This window comes from Harmonia axyridis, chromosome 1, assembly GCF_914767665.1.
Source record: "Harmonia axyridis chromosome 1, icHarAxyr1.1, whole genome shotgun sequence".
NCBI lineage: Eukaryota > Metazoa > Arthropoda > Insecta > Coleoptera > Coccinellidae > Harmonia > Harmonia axyridis.
The window spans coordinates 24,508,914-24,524,025 of record NC_059501.1 but is presented as its reverse complement, the minus strand read 5'-3'; the positions used below and the strand labels follow the sequence as shown (position 1 = coordinate 24,524,025).

The 15,112-nt window shown below is 35.0% G+C and overlaps 1 protein-coding gene across 5 annotated transcripts in view; it reads left to right on the top strand.

The window, feature by feature from the left end:
* The window catches only part of LOC123674423 (neurexin-3), a 238,420-nt gene that overhangs the window by 199,185 nt on the left and 24,123 nt on the right, over nt 1–15,112 (top strand). For all 5 annotated transcript variants that reach the window (XR_006746660.1, XR_006746662.1, XR_006746661.1 and 2 more), the window contains exons 11-12: nt 6,017–6,201; nt 8,982–9,185. Coding sequence is in view for 2 of the 5 variants with exons in the window: in XM_045609283.1 (XP_045465239.1) it covers nt 6,017–6,201; nt 8,982–9,185 (389 nt within the window). In the remaining 3 variants the exon portion in view is untranslated. The remainder of the gene's footprint in view (nt 1–6,016; nt 6,202–8,981; nt 9,186–15,112) is intronic.

Below are 15,112 nucleotides of genomic sequence, written 5' to 3'. Positions count from 1 at the left end.
TCTTTTCACATTATGTACAATAACCATTCGTTCCCTGTAAATTCATTGAATTTGTCATGCCCTTGGCACTTGAAGAGACTAATAGGTCTCCAAACATCCGGTTGACCATCTCAATTATTTACAGGGAACAATAAACTGGATCCTACAATAATATCCACCAGAATATGTCCCTATGATGTCATAAACATATAATCACACGCTTTTCAAACAGTTGAACAAAGTTGAAAATAATATGTATGCGTATTTATTTATTCTTTAAGAATATTTGTGTCGTTCGGTATAGTCCCGAATTATCAAATCGCTAATGCTATTATGTCGTTCTACTATGTTCCCGACCTTTAATATACTAGCAAGAAATATTATCAACGATAATAAACTGATCGTGCATAAAATTATAAGCGCACGAAAGGGTTCAATTTGGCCTTGTAAATGTTCTGTCTGAAGATAAGACAAACAAGGGTAAAATAGCTATATGACCTTGAGACCATCGAATGACGTCCAATTTTCTACGTCAATTGGGCGGTTACTCTGTCAGATTGAACAAAGCGTATATTTTATTTATTCGTTATTATAAGCAGTGAACGCATAGGACTTGGAGATATATTACTATCAACAATTCGGACCTTTAAATGAACTTCTAAAAAAAAAGTAACATTTATTTCAGAAAATTCATTTGAATATTTCAATCGCTCTTAGTTCGCAGAGGTTACGGAGGGAAGAACTAAGCAAAGAATACTCCCACTTGGCCTAGCAAGCGCTCCATGCAAGCATCCACAAAAAAAATCCATAATCACTCTTGAGTTTAGAAAATTATACATAGACGTGAGTCAATTATTATGTTGTTATAACAATGTATTTTCTTAATCATTCCATTAGTTGAGTTTTGTCCGTGAATTTCTATAAACATCTCAACTTCTCCTCACTGGATTCCTCACAGGGAATTGCCGCCTTAGAAAACATCTCATGATAATCGTATTTTTTCATGTTAATAATTTTTGTTACTTGCAGAAAACGACGACAATATATAGTAGTTTTTTTCCAGTTTTTTAAATTTTACCACAAACCAGCTGTTCGATGAGATCCAAAGTCGATGTTTAGTTGTTGTTAAAATGCCTAGAGCACAAGTACGCGGAATTTATCGCCAGCTAAGTGAATTTGAAAGAGAAATCGTTAACCGTACGAACAGAAATCCAACTATTGTTATGAGATTTTGTCAATCGTGGTTTGATAATGCCCAAAATCAAAGAAGGTATAGGCGCCGGACGCCGAAGGAGTACAAATGAAGTTCAAGATCGACATCTCAGACTTATGGCCATTAGAGACCGATTTGCGACAACTCGATCTTTGGCTGATGAGTAGTTAGGCGAACAAGGCCATTCTGTAAATTTCCGAACAGTTTACCGCCGGAGAAGGTCTTTTGGACTGCAGCATTGTCGACCCCATCTTGTGTTACCTCTAACGGTTGAGCATCGCCGGCAATAATTACAGTGGTGCAGAGAACGTCAATATTGGAATGTGGAATAAGTCTTTTGGAAGGTCGTCTTTTCTGATGAATATCGATTCTCCTTGGATGCACATGATGGCCGAAGAAAGGTTTGACGACATCGGGGAGAAAGACATGAACCTCAGTTTGATGTTGAGCGTCATATATACCGGACAGTAGGATTTATGGTATGAGGTGCTATTGCCCATGCAAGTAGGTCACTTTTAGTTAGTGACAGCGCTGCGTTACCTTCAAGGAATAGTGGAGCCATATGTTCTTCTTTACCTCAACCGGCTCGATAATCCAATATTTCAGCAAGATAATGCCCGACCTCATGTTGCTAGAGTCAGTTTAAACTTTTTCGAAGCTTCCCATGTGAATCCCCCGATCTTTCGCCCATAGAGCAAGTTTGAGACATCATGTGTAGACGCCCCCATGAACTTTGGCGGCTCTGAGACATGAAGTAAGGGAAGCTTGGGATAGTATCCCTCAAGAAGAAATAGACCATCGTATTGCAGTTTCTTTGTCAGTTAGTATAAATAGATAGGTAGCATCAGCTCTACACAACGATAAATAGTTCAACTGGAGTTAATCAGCCCTAACAATATCTTTTTAGGAAATCGCATGATTCAAAATTCAAACTCCAATCACATAATCGCATTGTAATGAACAAATCAGCCATATTATCTCGACAAATGGACAGATAAAATGACATTTTCATAATTTATATGTATTCATGCGACAAAGACATAAAATCACACAATTCCCGATCGATAGATTGAATAACAAGGTTATGGCATACCATTAACTGCAAGAAACACATGCAAACCCTAATCACTTAATTGTGGCGGCCATTTTTCACGATCGAGACCGAATTATAATAATTGACAGGCACAAAGTTGCACGAACCGTTTTATTAAATGCACGCCAGCAACAAAACATTTATCAACCCTTTCAAGGTCATCCCATTCGATCCACAAACTGTGACGAAACGTTGTTTGGACACAAAAGGATTTTGTGGAAAAATATTGATGGTTAATGAACTCGGACGGCTAGAATATGTGGGAGTGAATTGTTTTGTTTTGAGAAATCATTAAAATTCATCTCTTTAGATGAGTAAACAATAATAAACATAGCTGCAGGATCTCTTTAAATGATAGTTACATGGCAGTGGGCTTTGAATTATTAATATTTTACAGCTTCATATAAATAATGTTCATTCCTTGATTCAAGTCACAGAATTGATATACAAGGTGGCCACTTTTTTAATGGGATTGTATTGGTAACTTTTAAACCATAAGAGTTAGAAGGTCGGTCAAATGGAGAAAAAGTTGCATGCATAGAAGCATTATCAAGTAGTTCAATCAAATCGAGATTATCACTGCCGGTTATTGAGATATCATAAGAAAAGTAAATTATGTCATTTTGATTTTTCTTTTTTTCCCACTTCATGTCGAATATCATCAAAAAATGTTACAGGAATTTTTTATTCGATAGTAAATTATCCTCAATTTGACGTAATCAGATTTCGTATCCAACGTTTCGTACTCTCTGAGTCACCCTCAACCTCATTTTTTTCAATACGGACCTGCATATTTTATGGCATTTTTCGAAATAACTTTTAACGCTGAATTCAACGATATACCATACAATGTCATTCAAAGTGGATTTTCAGTAATTGAAATGCAACTGCAATGTTACAATCATAATAAGTATATACCAAGTGGTCGAACGAAATCTTAACACCTCGATTTTCCTACTTTAAAATGTGGAAAATTGCTCAGGACCGTCAATTTCTGATTCGAGGGGGAACAACTTTTTCGCTTTTTCATCCCTGTAACTTCAACCCCCTAACGGGGATGAACACAACCTCTTGATTGAGAATAGGGATGAGGGGTGTTACAATAACTAATTTTGAAGATCGTATCGACTACTATTTGACCATAAAATTTCGCCTCAAAATATCTATCGAAATAACATAAAAAATAGTGTGTAGTAAGCTACATTGCAAATGGAATAATATCCAACTAATGAACTAATCTTCATGCATGTGTACCCGATAGAGTGGAACTGTCATATCATTTCTTCTCCTGGTTTCTTTGAATGAATATCGATAATTATTGCAACGAAATTTGTATAATTGTTTTCCTCTATTTTATTCGTAAAACCCTAAAAAAAGATTTTTTTTTTGGTATTTCTTCTTTACTAAATTCCTAATTGGTGTTTCTGATAAACGCTGAAAGTCAGGTTATTACATTGAGAGTCCTTCGTCAAAAGACAGCCCAACATAATTGTCAATTGTCAGCTTACAAGCCGCAGTATTCACTCTCCTTACTATTGAAGAACTGTCAGAACTAAGTTCTTATCAACTTCGGTGGAGTAAGATTAGCTCAGTATAGAGCTAGGACTTTTACCTCTTCAGGGAAGTAATTTGTGAATTTAGAAAATTTCATTGTTTATTCTTGTACATATAAAAATTTCGGATTCACTTATATGTATTTCCATTTTTGTAAATTATTGTATGCAAATTTTACTGATACCAGATATTTTAAAAATTCAGATTGTAAAATACTTGTGTGAATATAAGAGGTGTTTGATCGACCTTGGTTTTTGCCCCTTCCATTTGATGAATTCAGAAATCAGAACCACGACTCAAAACAAACGACTGTGCTCGGGCATTTTGAGTTGTAACTAAGAGGTTACAAGTGAAAGAGGCAAGGTGGAATTTATTTCGAGAATATTATTCGTATCTGACACATTTCAAAGGTATTTAGTAGTAAGTACTCTATTTTACCTTTCATTTCTTTATCGATCAAAATTTTGAAGCGAAATTTCAGGATCAGATAGAACTCAATAAGATCTTCAAAATGAGGTAACACAACACCCCTCCTCCCTATTCAAAATCAAGGGGTTGTACTCACCCCTGTGTCGGGTCCAAGCGATTTTCCTTATTTTCATTTTAAAGCCGGAAAATCGAGGTGTTAGGTTTTCTTTGAACCATGCTGTATAGAGTGATTTTGTTTGTTTATTGAATGTTCCCTTCAGTTTAAAGAAAAACTAAACTGCTTTTAAAATTCTCTTCTTCATAAGACCCCATATGTTCGCTATAAGTTGTATTTAATTCTGATAAGTGTCCGTCTTAAGCGTAATTCGAATGAAGTTGCAAAATGGCGGAGGCGTCGGTTGTTTCACTTCAATTCAACTGTAATGAATTGTTCATGTAATTAACAAATAGGTGTATAGACTATTGTAGATTCTTACTGAACTGAACGTTTTCGTTAAGATGCAGATTGCAAAAGATTCATTCCATTTCATGTGAACAATATACAGGGTGAGTCTTTGACTTGTACTTATATTACAACAGTAGATTCGTTTGCCATTTTTCCGATTCGGCCTAGATAAAATCATTTGGAAACTCTACTAAACATTTATGAGAAACCACTAATATTTCCATCTAATGAGCTGTATGGTATGACATCTCAAAGGTTCTGAATCCGCACCAACTATTCGCTTTGAAGATGATATTTACTTCATGCCAAGAATATTGATATCGAAATGAGTACTAGTGAGCACGAAACAAGAAACAGAAGAAATAAATTATTTAGACCAAGAGCTGAAAACGTCTATGAGAAAAGTATTTTACCTACCTGGCACCGCGTATCTATACGGATGTTCTTGATGATCTGAGGAGTGGCCGAAGGCTTATCAAGAAAAAACTGAGACATTGGGTTATGGAAAGAGGCAGGGAATACTTTTATAGGATCGTTGACCCATAGAGTTGCTCAATGAGAATTTTATTTAAGAATTTATGCCAGTATACATTTATAGTGAAATCCAAATAATAAAAAGATAAGCGTTATCTTTTTTTTTCATTTGCTGGGGACATATTGATTTCCGAGATGTTATGGCTCATTGTCCATTCGTAGGACACCCATTTTTCATTTTTGTTTGGAATTATCTAGCAATCCAGTTACCGATAGGATATTCATTTTTATTTTTCTTAGAATGAGTATATTATTCTGGTTTCTGTATTATTGTATTATAATTATATAATAACTTATATTATTATTCTCATTATATTAATAAATGAAAACAAATGTATGGTCACTTTGAGTTATCGCAGCCTACCACTTGAAAACTGATTACTGAGTATGACAGGTATTTCTGAAAATTTAAAACTCTGTGGTACTCAGAATAAGAGAGATAGACCAAACATATGTTATACATTCGAACTCAGGGGAAAAAAAGCTACTCAAATATATAAAAATATACAGGGTGTTCCATTCGAAAAAATTAAGTTGCAATCAATGTGTTGCCCACTCTGTATATATTTCGTATTGTGGAATCATTTTAAAAAACACTAGTCGATTCCGTGAAATTTTTGTTGAAAACATTTTTTTGTACCTTTTTTTAGTAACAAAGTTAAAGGGGAGGGGGGTCAAATTATGGTGAAAAACCTGGTACATTTGATTAACGTTAGTGCATAATGCAGTTTTACGATAAATCTGTTGACTAAGTCATTTTTCATTTCAGCATCGATACGAACCCTCTGCCACACGCAACCACCACAATGTGTTTCGCAACCATGTCTCAATGGTGGTGTCTGCAATGAGGGATGGAACAGATTTATCTGCGACTGCACAAATACGATTTTCACTGGACCTACCTGTGGAAAAGAAGCAGCTACCCTTAGTTTCAATGGATCGCAACATATGGAGGTGAGTATCTAAAAATTATATTCATAAAGTTAGAATCTTTCATCTTGAAATTGAAAATTAAAAAAAAAAGATAAAATTGGCTAAGGACGAAAAGGTAAGTACAGCAATTCTGAGTTTGAGTCTCCAGAGTTCTCTTGAACAAAACTCAATCAACTGACACATCCGTATTGTTAGACATCTTTTCCAAAACTATTTTCCCATATACTCGTGAAACTGGTTCTAATAAGGTGTAATTATCAGATGCGCCTAAATGAATAAAATTTAGTTTTGTTTTCACATTATTTCACATTAGATGAGGTGCATTCTCAGGTACTGAACGCTCGAAGAATTTCATGTTCGAGCACAAAGGAATTTTAATAAAAAGACTCTTAACACTCGGTTCAGCTGAATTTGACCATTATTATTTGTGCATCTTTTTCGATTATCCATAATTTCTAGATAATTTGTGATCAACAAATTGAAAATTTGAATGACTTGGCTCCTTTCATTGAAAATTGAAGTAATCACACTCTTATCTGTTTTTATTTCGATAGCAAACATCAAAAACCACAGGTTGCTCAAAAATAAATAAAAAATATTCAAACTGGTGAGGATACTACCTTACTTTCTTAACCCTTTCAATTAAGATTGAAAAGCTGACAAGTTCTTTCCCCTCGATTCAAAAATCGTCAGATAACAGTTTTTTTACCAAATTTTCATGTTGAAGATGGAAAATGATGTAACGTTTTCATTAGGTACTATATAAAGACACTCATGTGAATTCAACACTACGAGCGAAGCTAAATCTTGGATGAAACGTCCTAATGTATGAGCAATGCATAGGGAAGATAAATAAATAATAACAGACAATTTACTTTTATGATTTAATTTTCATTCAACATATATAAGTGTCTTATTTGTTGAATTATTATCCCGAATATTTCTTCAAACTTCATCTTCTGACTACTCAAATATTAAACTGTTTCATTGTCAGACACTGAAGGTTCTACAAATTGTTCAGAATATTGTATGAATTCAAAGAAGCTGATCAGAAAAATAAAGAAAGGCCTATGAAATTTGGTTAAGAAGGAGATCATATTCGTTGTGGAAATGTCTAGGATTTATGGTGTTATTTGAACGCATTCAATATTTTGGAATCACACAGTTCTGTAGTAATATGTAATTCAGAATAGTACCGAATCTGAAGTACCAATACATTATGCAACACAGGCATTACATCGGTATAGCTACCGAGGCATTTTGGTATTGAAGAAAACGAAAAAGACAATGAACTCGCGAAAAAAGCATTAAGATTAACACTTGCCATTCCTGAGCCTTTTTGTGGGCTTGGAAAAGACCAATATAAGACAGCGGTCCAACAATGGTGATGGGATAATAAAATAACCCACTGGAAGAACACTCCTGGTCTTGCGCAGGCAAATAAATTTATGGTGCTCTCACCGACCTATACCAAGAAGCTCTCGAAGCTATCAGGAGCTGAGCTAATAACAGGACTACTATGACAGAACACTGTCGGTGCAAATACCTTTAGCACCGCAAAGATAAATCAGCAGATAAGATTTACAGGATCTGTGTTAAGGAGGTAAAACAACATATTGTACAAATGTGCGGGACCCACTGGCAACAGAACCTTTCATATGGAAAAGTAAGTCCTGGTTACTTAGGAAGTAACAGGCAAGGCTCCCAAGCATGTCGTCGGCTTCGTTAACAGTACTGACTGCCTCCTTGGGTTGGTATGAATAGGTAGGATTGAGAACAAAGGATCGATTTGGTAACAGTACCAGGAAGGCTAATAGAGTTAGCAACGATTCCGCTTCAATAAAAATAATAATAAATACATCTATTCATTTTTATTGATTCTGAAGTGCATGTAACCAATTCTGAATTAGAAATTCCTATTTCTGTATTCCAGATAATCAAATCCGATTTTTTTCTGAATTACATATTGCTATTCTGAAATAGATATTACCGTTTCTGAATAACAACTTCCCATTCTGAATTACAATTTCCATAATTCAGGGATATCGGGTGTGATAGTCAAGCTTCATAAGATCTATCTCATTTATTGTATCATCCTAGCTTTCGGTCATCATTGTGACCATCTTCTGGGAGCTGAAATATTATACATTTAGTAAGACAAAACAACAACAATCATGACTCAAAACACTCACAACAATTCGATATCCCTGAATTATCAATTTTCCGTAGTCGATATCAATGTCGAGTACAATTTCTATCTTCTAGAATTCAATTTGCTTTTCTGAATTACGTTTTACGCTTTCTGAATTACAGTTAGAAAAAATGTAGATACTGCTAGCTTATGAATTGCAATGGATACTAAATAGTTGAGTCTCCATCCTTTTGATTCCACATGTTGATTTTTCCTATTGTCAATTGTGGGAAAGGGTGATCATTATCTATGCATTGCGTTTCGAAGGTGGAGCATCGCTTCATTTTGGTTGAATCCATTTGATATTCATTAAATCTAGTTTGGAATGAACGTCCTGTCTGTCCTATGTATTTCATATTGCAAGTTGAAACATGATCTGTAACAGCTCGATACATGTTGAGTTACTCTTAAATCACTCAAGTAATTTGTTTGATATTAGTTATTCACCTACACTATAAATGTATATAATGCTACTGAAACTAATATCATCTGAATAGATTATGAAACCTAACATCTATGGCCATCTTTTAAGCTCTCTCCGGAAGAAGACGACGTCAAAACCCTTATCATGCGCTTCTTGATCCAACATGTTACGTTCTGTTGATTTCAGGTGAACATGGATGCTGAGCAAGTTACGCAGACAGAAGATATTGTTCTCAGATTCAGAACAAGTAAGCCCCTGGGATTGCTGCTGATCACGAGCACAGTAGAAACAGGGGACCGCATCGAGCTGGCTGTGGCGGCAGGAAGGATACGGATGGCCCTACGGCTCGGAGTCAAGGATAAGAAGGACGAGGACAAGGAGAAGGATAAGGTAAAAGGATCAAACGGTGCATTTCCGGTAGGGAAGCCAGGGATGCGAGTGGGGTCAAGTTCTCATAACAGGGGGAGAGTTAAACGCTATTTGAGCTGGGAAAAAGTTTAGGGTTCCGCATTTAATTTCCCACAGTATTATGCAGGTCGTACCGGGGTTTTAAAATTTGAATTATGTGTGGATGGGGATTTGAATATTTTATTATTGCGGTAGGAATAAAGAGCAGCTACTGTTTAGGTTTATTTTTCGAGTGATCGTTCACCGAACAAATCGCAATATCATTTCATCATATTGTTTGTATTTTTCGAATTTGAATTGTTCAAAACGATAAGATGCAACTAAGATGCATATAAAACCTGGTGTGTCTACTTATACCTATATAACTAATAATAGGAGATTTTTCAGATTAACACCTAATTGATTTCGAGATGGCGCATTCAGTGCTTATATTTGACATTTCTCCCGATTCTCTCATGACCTTTGAGTATTGCAACGTTTTTGCACGCTTAAATTCATGTTACGCTACTGGAATTTCCAAAGACACGGTAATTTGTCAATTCATAGTATGTGATTGGTCGGGATGAGGATGCGCGTATTTAGGGAAAGAAACAAGGAGGATTTTCTGGAAGATTTTCAATAATTATCAAGACTTCAGGAAAGATACGTGACTTGTCTTAGATTTCAGCCATTGCTAGTTTAATTTGAGATTTAGAATTCAATTTATCGGTGAGAATTGTGTCGGGATTCTTGCGTCTCCCGTGGGATTGGAGCGGCAGAGGCCTCTTTTGGGATTGGGAGATATCAGGAGGTACTTCCTCGAGATACAGAAGTTGGAATAGTACGTACGTTAAACCACTTTAGTTCCTGAAGCTTACAGAATACCTGCGTAATACCTGGCGTATTAAAAATTCGATAGAAACTGAATTGTAATTTATTGTGAAAGTTTGCAGTGTCTTAAATTAGTATTTCATTTTTAAACAACGCCAGACAGATAACGGCAATTCTGAAGAGCGCCACCTTACAGATCTCTTGTAAGCAAAACACCCGAGCAACAGGTGTGGTATCACACACCAGGTTCTCTTTGCATCTTAGGTGCAACTCACTGTTGACACATCAACACGTCAACACATTTGATAGCAGAAACGATAACTGCCGAACGAAACGATCTAGAAATTTTAAATTCCGTAAAGAAGAAGAAGAAGAACCGACCAATAAATAATGCAAACCATAATACTTACCAAAGAGTATTTAGAATTCATTATTATTTCATGAATCCTCTGAGCTCCTAACGCGACGAAAATCGGTTGCTATATTCAATGAAGCTAACTTCAAGAATAGATCCATAATTTAGAAATTGAAAAGAAACACTGATCGGCCGTCAAGTCCTTTTAAAGTCACATTATTTCATGCACGCGTGGGGACCGAATAATTGTATATATGAGATGTGACATTGCTGTCAGTTGATTTATATAGGCGAGGCTTCAAATGATAAAATCCTCTTTAAATTTGGCATGAACATTCATCTGTTGTTACAGGAGTATTCTAACTGACAAAAAAACTGCAGAAGGAGCTATTTAAATTTTTATTTTTTTTGATAAGACATAGATAGTATAGCAAGCAGTAAATGATTGAATTTGGAGAAAAAAATAATGAAGGTTTTTTCATGTAAACAATTTTCGTTATTTAAATAATGTAGTCGTTTTTGCAAGTTTTGTAAATTTTACAACAAACCCGCTGTTCGAAGAGATCCAAAGTCGTTGTTCAGTTGTTGTTGAAATACCTAGAGCACGTGTACGCGGAATTTATCGCCAGCTAAGTGAATTTTAAAGAGATCGAATTGGTCTACGGGAGGCGGGGTTGTCATTTCGGGAAATCGATAACCGTACGAACAGAAATCCAACTACTGTTATGAAATATTGTGAAGCGTGGTTTGATAATGCCCAAAATCGAAGAAGAGTACGGCCCTTAGAGACCGATTTGCGACAACTCGATCTTTGGCTGATGAGTGGTTAGGAGAACAAAACCATCCTGTAACTGTCCGAACATTTTACCTCCGGATAAGATAACTTTTTCAAAGCGACCCATGAGAATCTTTTGCCATGGCCGCCCAGATTCCCCGATCTTTCGCCCATAGAACATGTTTGGGACATAAAGGGTAGAAGGCTTGTAAATTTACACCAGCCCCCACGGACTTTGGCGGCTCTGAGACAAAAAGTACAGATATTATCCCTGAGAAAGCAATAGACCATCTTAGTCCATCAATGCAGAGACGTGTTTGGGAGTGTATAGATAATCGCGGTGAACAAACACATTGTTAACAAATTTATTAAATAAATTATAGACCCTTCGTTTTTTTCTCCAAATTTCTATTATTTACTCCTTGCTACATTATCTGTTTTCTGAAAAAAAATAAAATTTAAACAGCTCCTTCAGTCTCATTCAGTGTTCATGAAAATATTGGGCAATTTGTTTTCGATATACCTAATCCTTGATTTTGTTTTCGTTCTGGTGACGCGATCAATATGAAATTCTGCTTTTTTCACATTCATTTGCAAAAATTCATTGCGAGTATTAAAATTATCAGAAGAACAAAATTTTGAATGGTCATATTCAGGAAAACTCTAGAAATCACAAATTCAACGACTGGACGCTCCTGTTAAAATTTGATATATTTTTGAGCTCTTGTTCTCCGAATCGATCACACTATCATTTCGAGTAAGAGTGAGTTGGGACATTCTAAAAAATATAGATGGGACTAAGTAAACGACGTTACGTGAGAATAGCAAAGCATTGCGTGAAAAAATGTTTTATGGTAACAACTTGCTTCTGACATACAAATATTTTTTATGAATTACCTTCCATCCATTACTTGAAATAGATTATGCGTGTTTCGGGCTGACATATTAATTATTTGTTAGCTGAGCTGTCACAAATTGCACAGGATTATAATTTCCCATAACTTTTTATGTAGTATAAATTGTCGGTTACATTCCGAATACAAAAATAATGAATTTATCATAAAAAAACCATTTCTATCAGAAAATAACAGAACTCTTTCGTTATCAATCAGAAGTTAAATCATTTTATTTCTTCAGAATGCTTTCAATCATTGTATTTTTTTTTTTTAGCGTTATATTTTCTTGAACATTTATCTGTTATGTAATACTTCTGCAAATAAAGAAATTTATTATTATTATTATTATTATTATTAAGTCAATAAATACATGATAAATTTTTTTCTTGGAACTTTTTTGTGACTTATAGAAATAGCAGCCAGTATGTGAAAACGCTATTGGAGGATTGCCAAGCAAAATATCTGAAAACCTCAGAATATCTGATTCATCTTCCTACAAAAGCCATTGCTTTCGAAGTTCATCAATATTTTTGCTAGCTGATATAAGGGCGGATGCTTATGTTATAAAAAGGCATTGAAAGTTATATTTAAATTTCATTTATTGACAAATATAACTGCCGAAAATGTTCTTGGGGACAAATCTACCTTCAACATTCAGCGTCAATATTTTCATACCAAATAATGCAATCAACATTTGTTTATTATTATCAATGGTTGAAATATCAATAAAAAAATAATAATATTTAAAAAATATGATGAATATGTGTGAATAACAATCAACCTCAACACGTAGACAGCTATAGCTACTTGCGTGACATCCGAGTCCAGAAACATATGTAAAGTATAACGGAGATTATTCAAAAACCAAGAAAAGAATAACGGACATCCCTCAAGGAAAGTGCTGACAGTAGACACATGTTTTCGGCTTCGACCCTGATCAGTGCGGTGAAAAAGTGTCAAGATGAACAACACTTGGAGGAAAACAACAAACAAATGGAGTCAACAGGAGCCAGTCGTATAAGTGTCCATCCTGACACTTTTTCACCGTACTGATGAGGGCCAAAAGCCCGAAACTGTATCTACGGTTAGCATTTTCCTTGTGTGATGTCCGTTATTCTTTTCTTTGAATATGATGAATAATTTTCAATACAGTTTATATGATTTTCTACCCAAGAAGGTGAAAGACTTACATGGTCCTCGCTTCTGAGGGAGAAAAATAGATAAAGGTTTAATCTTTGAATTGTACATATATTTCGACAGAAGATTTCTGAGGTCAAAAGAAACATTTCTTCCCTTCACCATTTTCTCCAATTCGTCTCGGTTAGAAAAACAGGCTGTTAGTAATCCATAAAATAATATAATTATATTTTAAATGGTTTCATCGAAGGAAATTATTTTCGGAATATAGTTTTTCATTGATATGACGAATCTTCTCCGAACACAAAATGTCATTCACATCTTCCTATTTCTTCGTTTTAACCTTCAAATACCATAAAATACATCTAAAAGTAAGTCGAACGCTCATTAATAAATTACATGTATATTTGTCACGTTCAAAAATTAAGAATTGAAGCACATGAGTTTTTATTTGAAATGATAGGTAAAGGTATTCTGTATTTGAACACTTGGCAAAGTTCGTAGTTTGAACGTTCACAGATCAATATCATTTATTTATTTATATGAAAATGAAAAGTTCAATGGGTATTGTACGATATTGATTGAACAACCACTATAAATGATTGGGAATGAACATCAGAGGTAAAGTTGAAATTGTATACCTATATCATGCAATTTCAGTGTGCATATTTCCAGGGGTGGCATATAGTCCAGTAGATATGTACATTTTACATGGAAACATAATAAAACTTCTACAGGTTGTTTGGGGGTGCTGTGGGATGATTTTGTCAAGTTATCGAACACGAGGACCCTATGCTAACTTGAGGAGGTCCGAAGAACCTCAACATTTTTCGAACTTTTTTCGGTTTTTTTGCTCATAACTTCTAACCTAATGGGTTTTTGCCAGAACGCCCAGAACGTTAATTTTTTCAGTTGTAGAGCTTTAAATTCTCTACAATTATGTATTCACAGACTTTTACGTTAACCAAATTGAGATACAGTCGATCAAAATCATAGTCCAGTAGACAAATCCAAAAAAAGGTGGTTCTGCTGGAAAAAATTCCAAGCTTGATGAAACTTCTACAGGTTGTTCGGGGGTGTTGTGAGATGACTCGGTCAAGTTATCCAACAAATGGACCCTGTGCTAACTTGAGGACGCCGAAGAACCCCAACATTTTCGGACTTATTTCGGTTTTTTGCTTATAACTTTTAATTCAACTAGTTTTCGACCAAAACGTTCCTTTTCAAAGTTGTAGATAATTGAAAGCCTTATAATTTTGTGCCTAGAAAATTTTTTCTCAACCTTATATCAACCGAGATACACCCAATCAAAATTAGAGGAAATTCCTCAAAAAGTCAAAAATTGGCAAAAAACAAATGTTTTGACCCTCTAACTAACAATTACCAGCCGTTCTATGATAATTATAGTAATTACTCATCAATATCGACATTGAAACATAAGGAAGTGGAGGGGGAGGTAGGTTTGACCTAAAACCTATGTTTATATGAAGAGTAGATATTTCAATGTTATCGTAGCATGTTATCACCTAACTATAAATTCCTTTCAACCCTTAATTATTTTGAACCTTAATAATCAGATCAACTGGGCGAAATCAATAAATAATAACCAAGAATTGATTGAAAATAATTATTATATAACCGAAAAAAGTCCGAAAATGTTGAGTTTCTTCGGCCCTCCTCAAGTTAGCACAGTCCTCGTGTTAGTTAACTCGACAGAGTCATCCCACAACACCCCCGAACAATCTGTTGAAGTTTCATCAAGTTCGGTATTTTTTCCAGCAGACCCCACTTTTCTTCGCCTACTGGACTATAATTTTGATCGACTGTATCTCAATTGATATTAGGTCTACGAAAAAGTTTTCCAATACAAAATTGTACAGTATTTAATGCTCTACAACTTTATAAATGAACGTTTTGGTCGAAAACTACTTAGTTC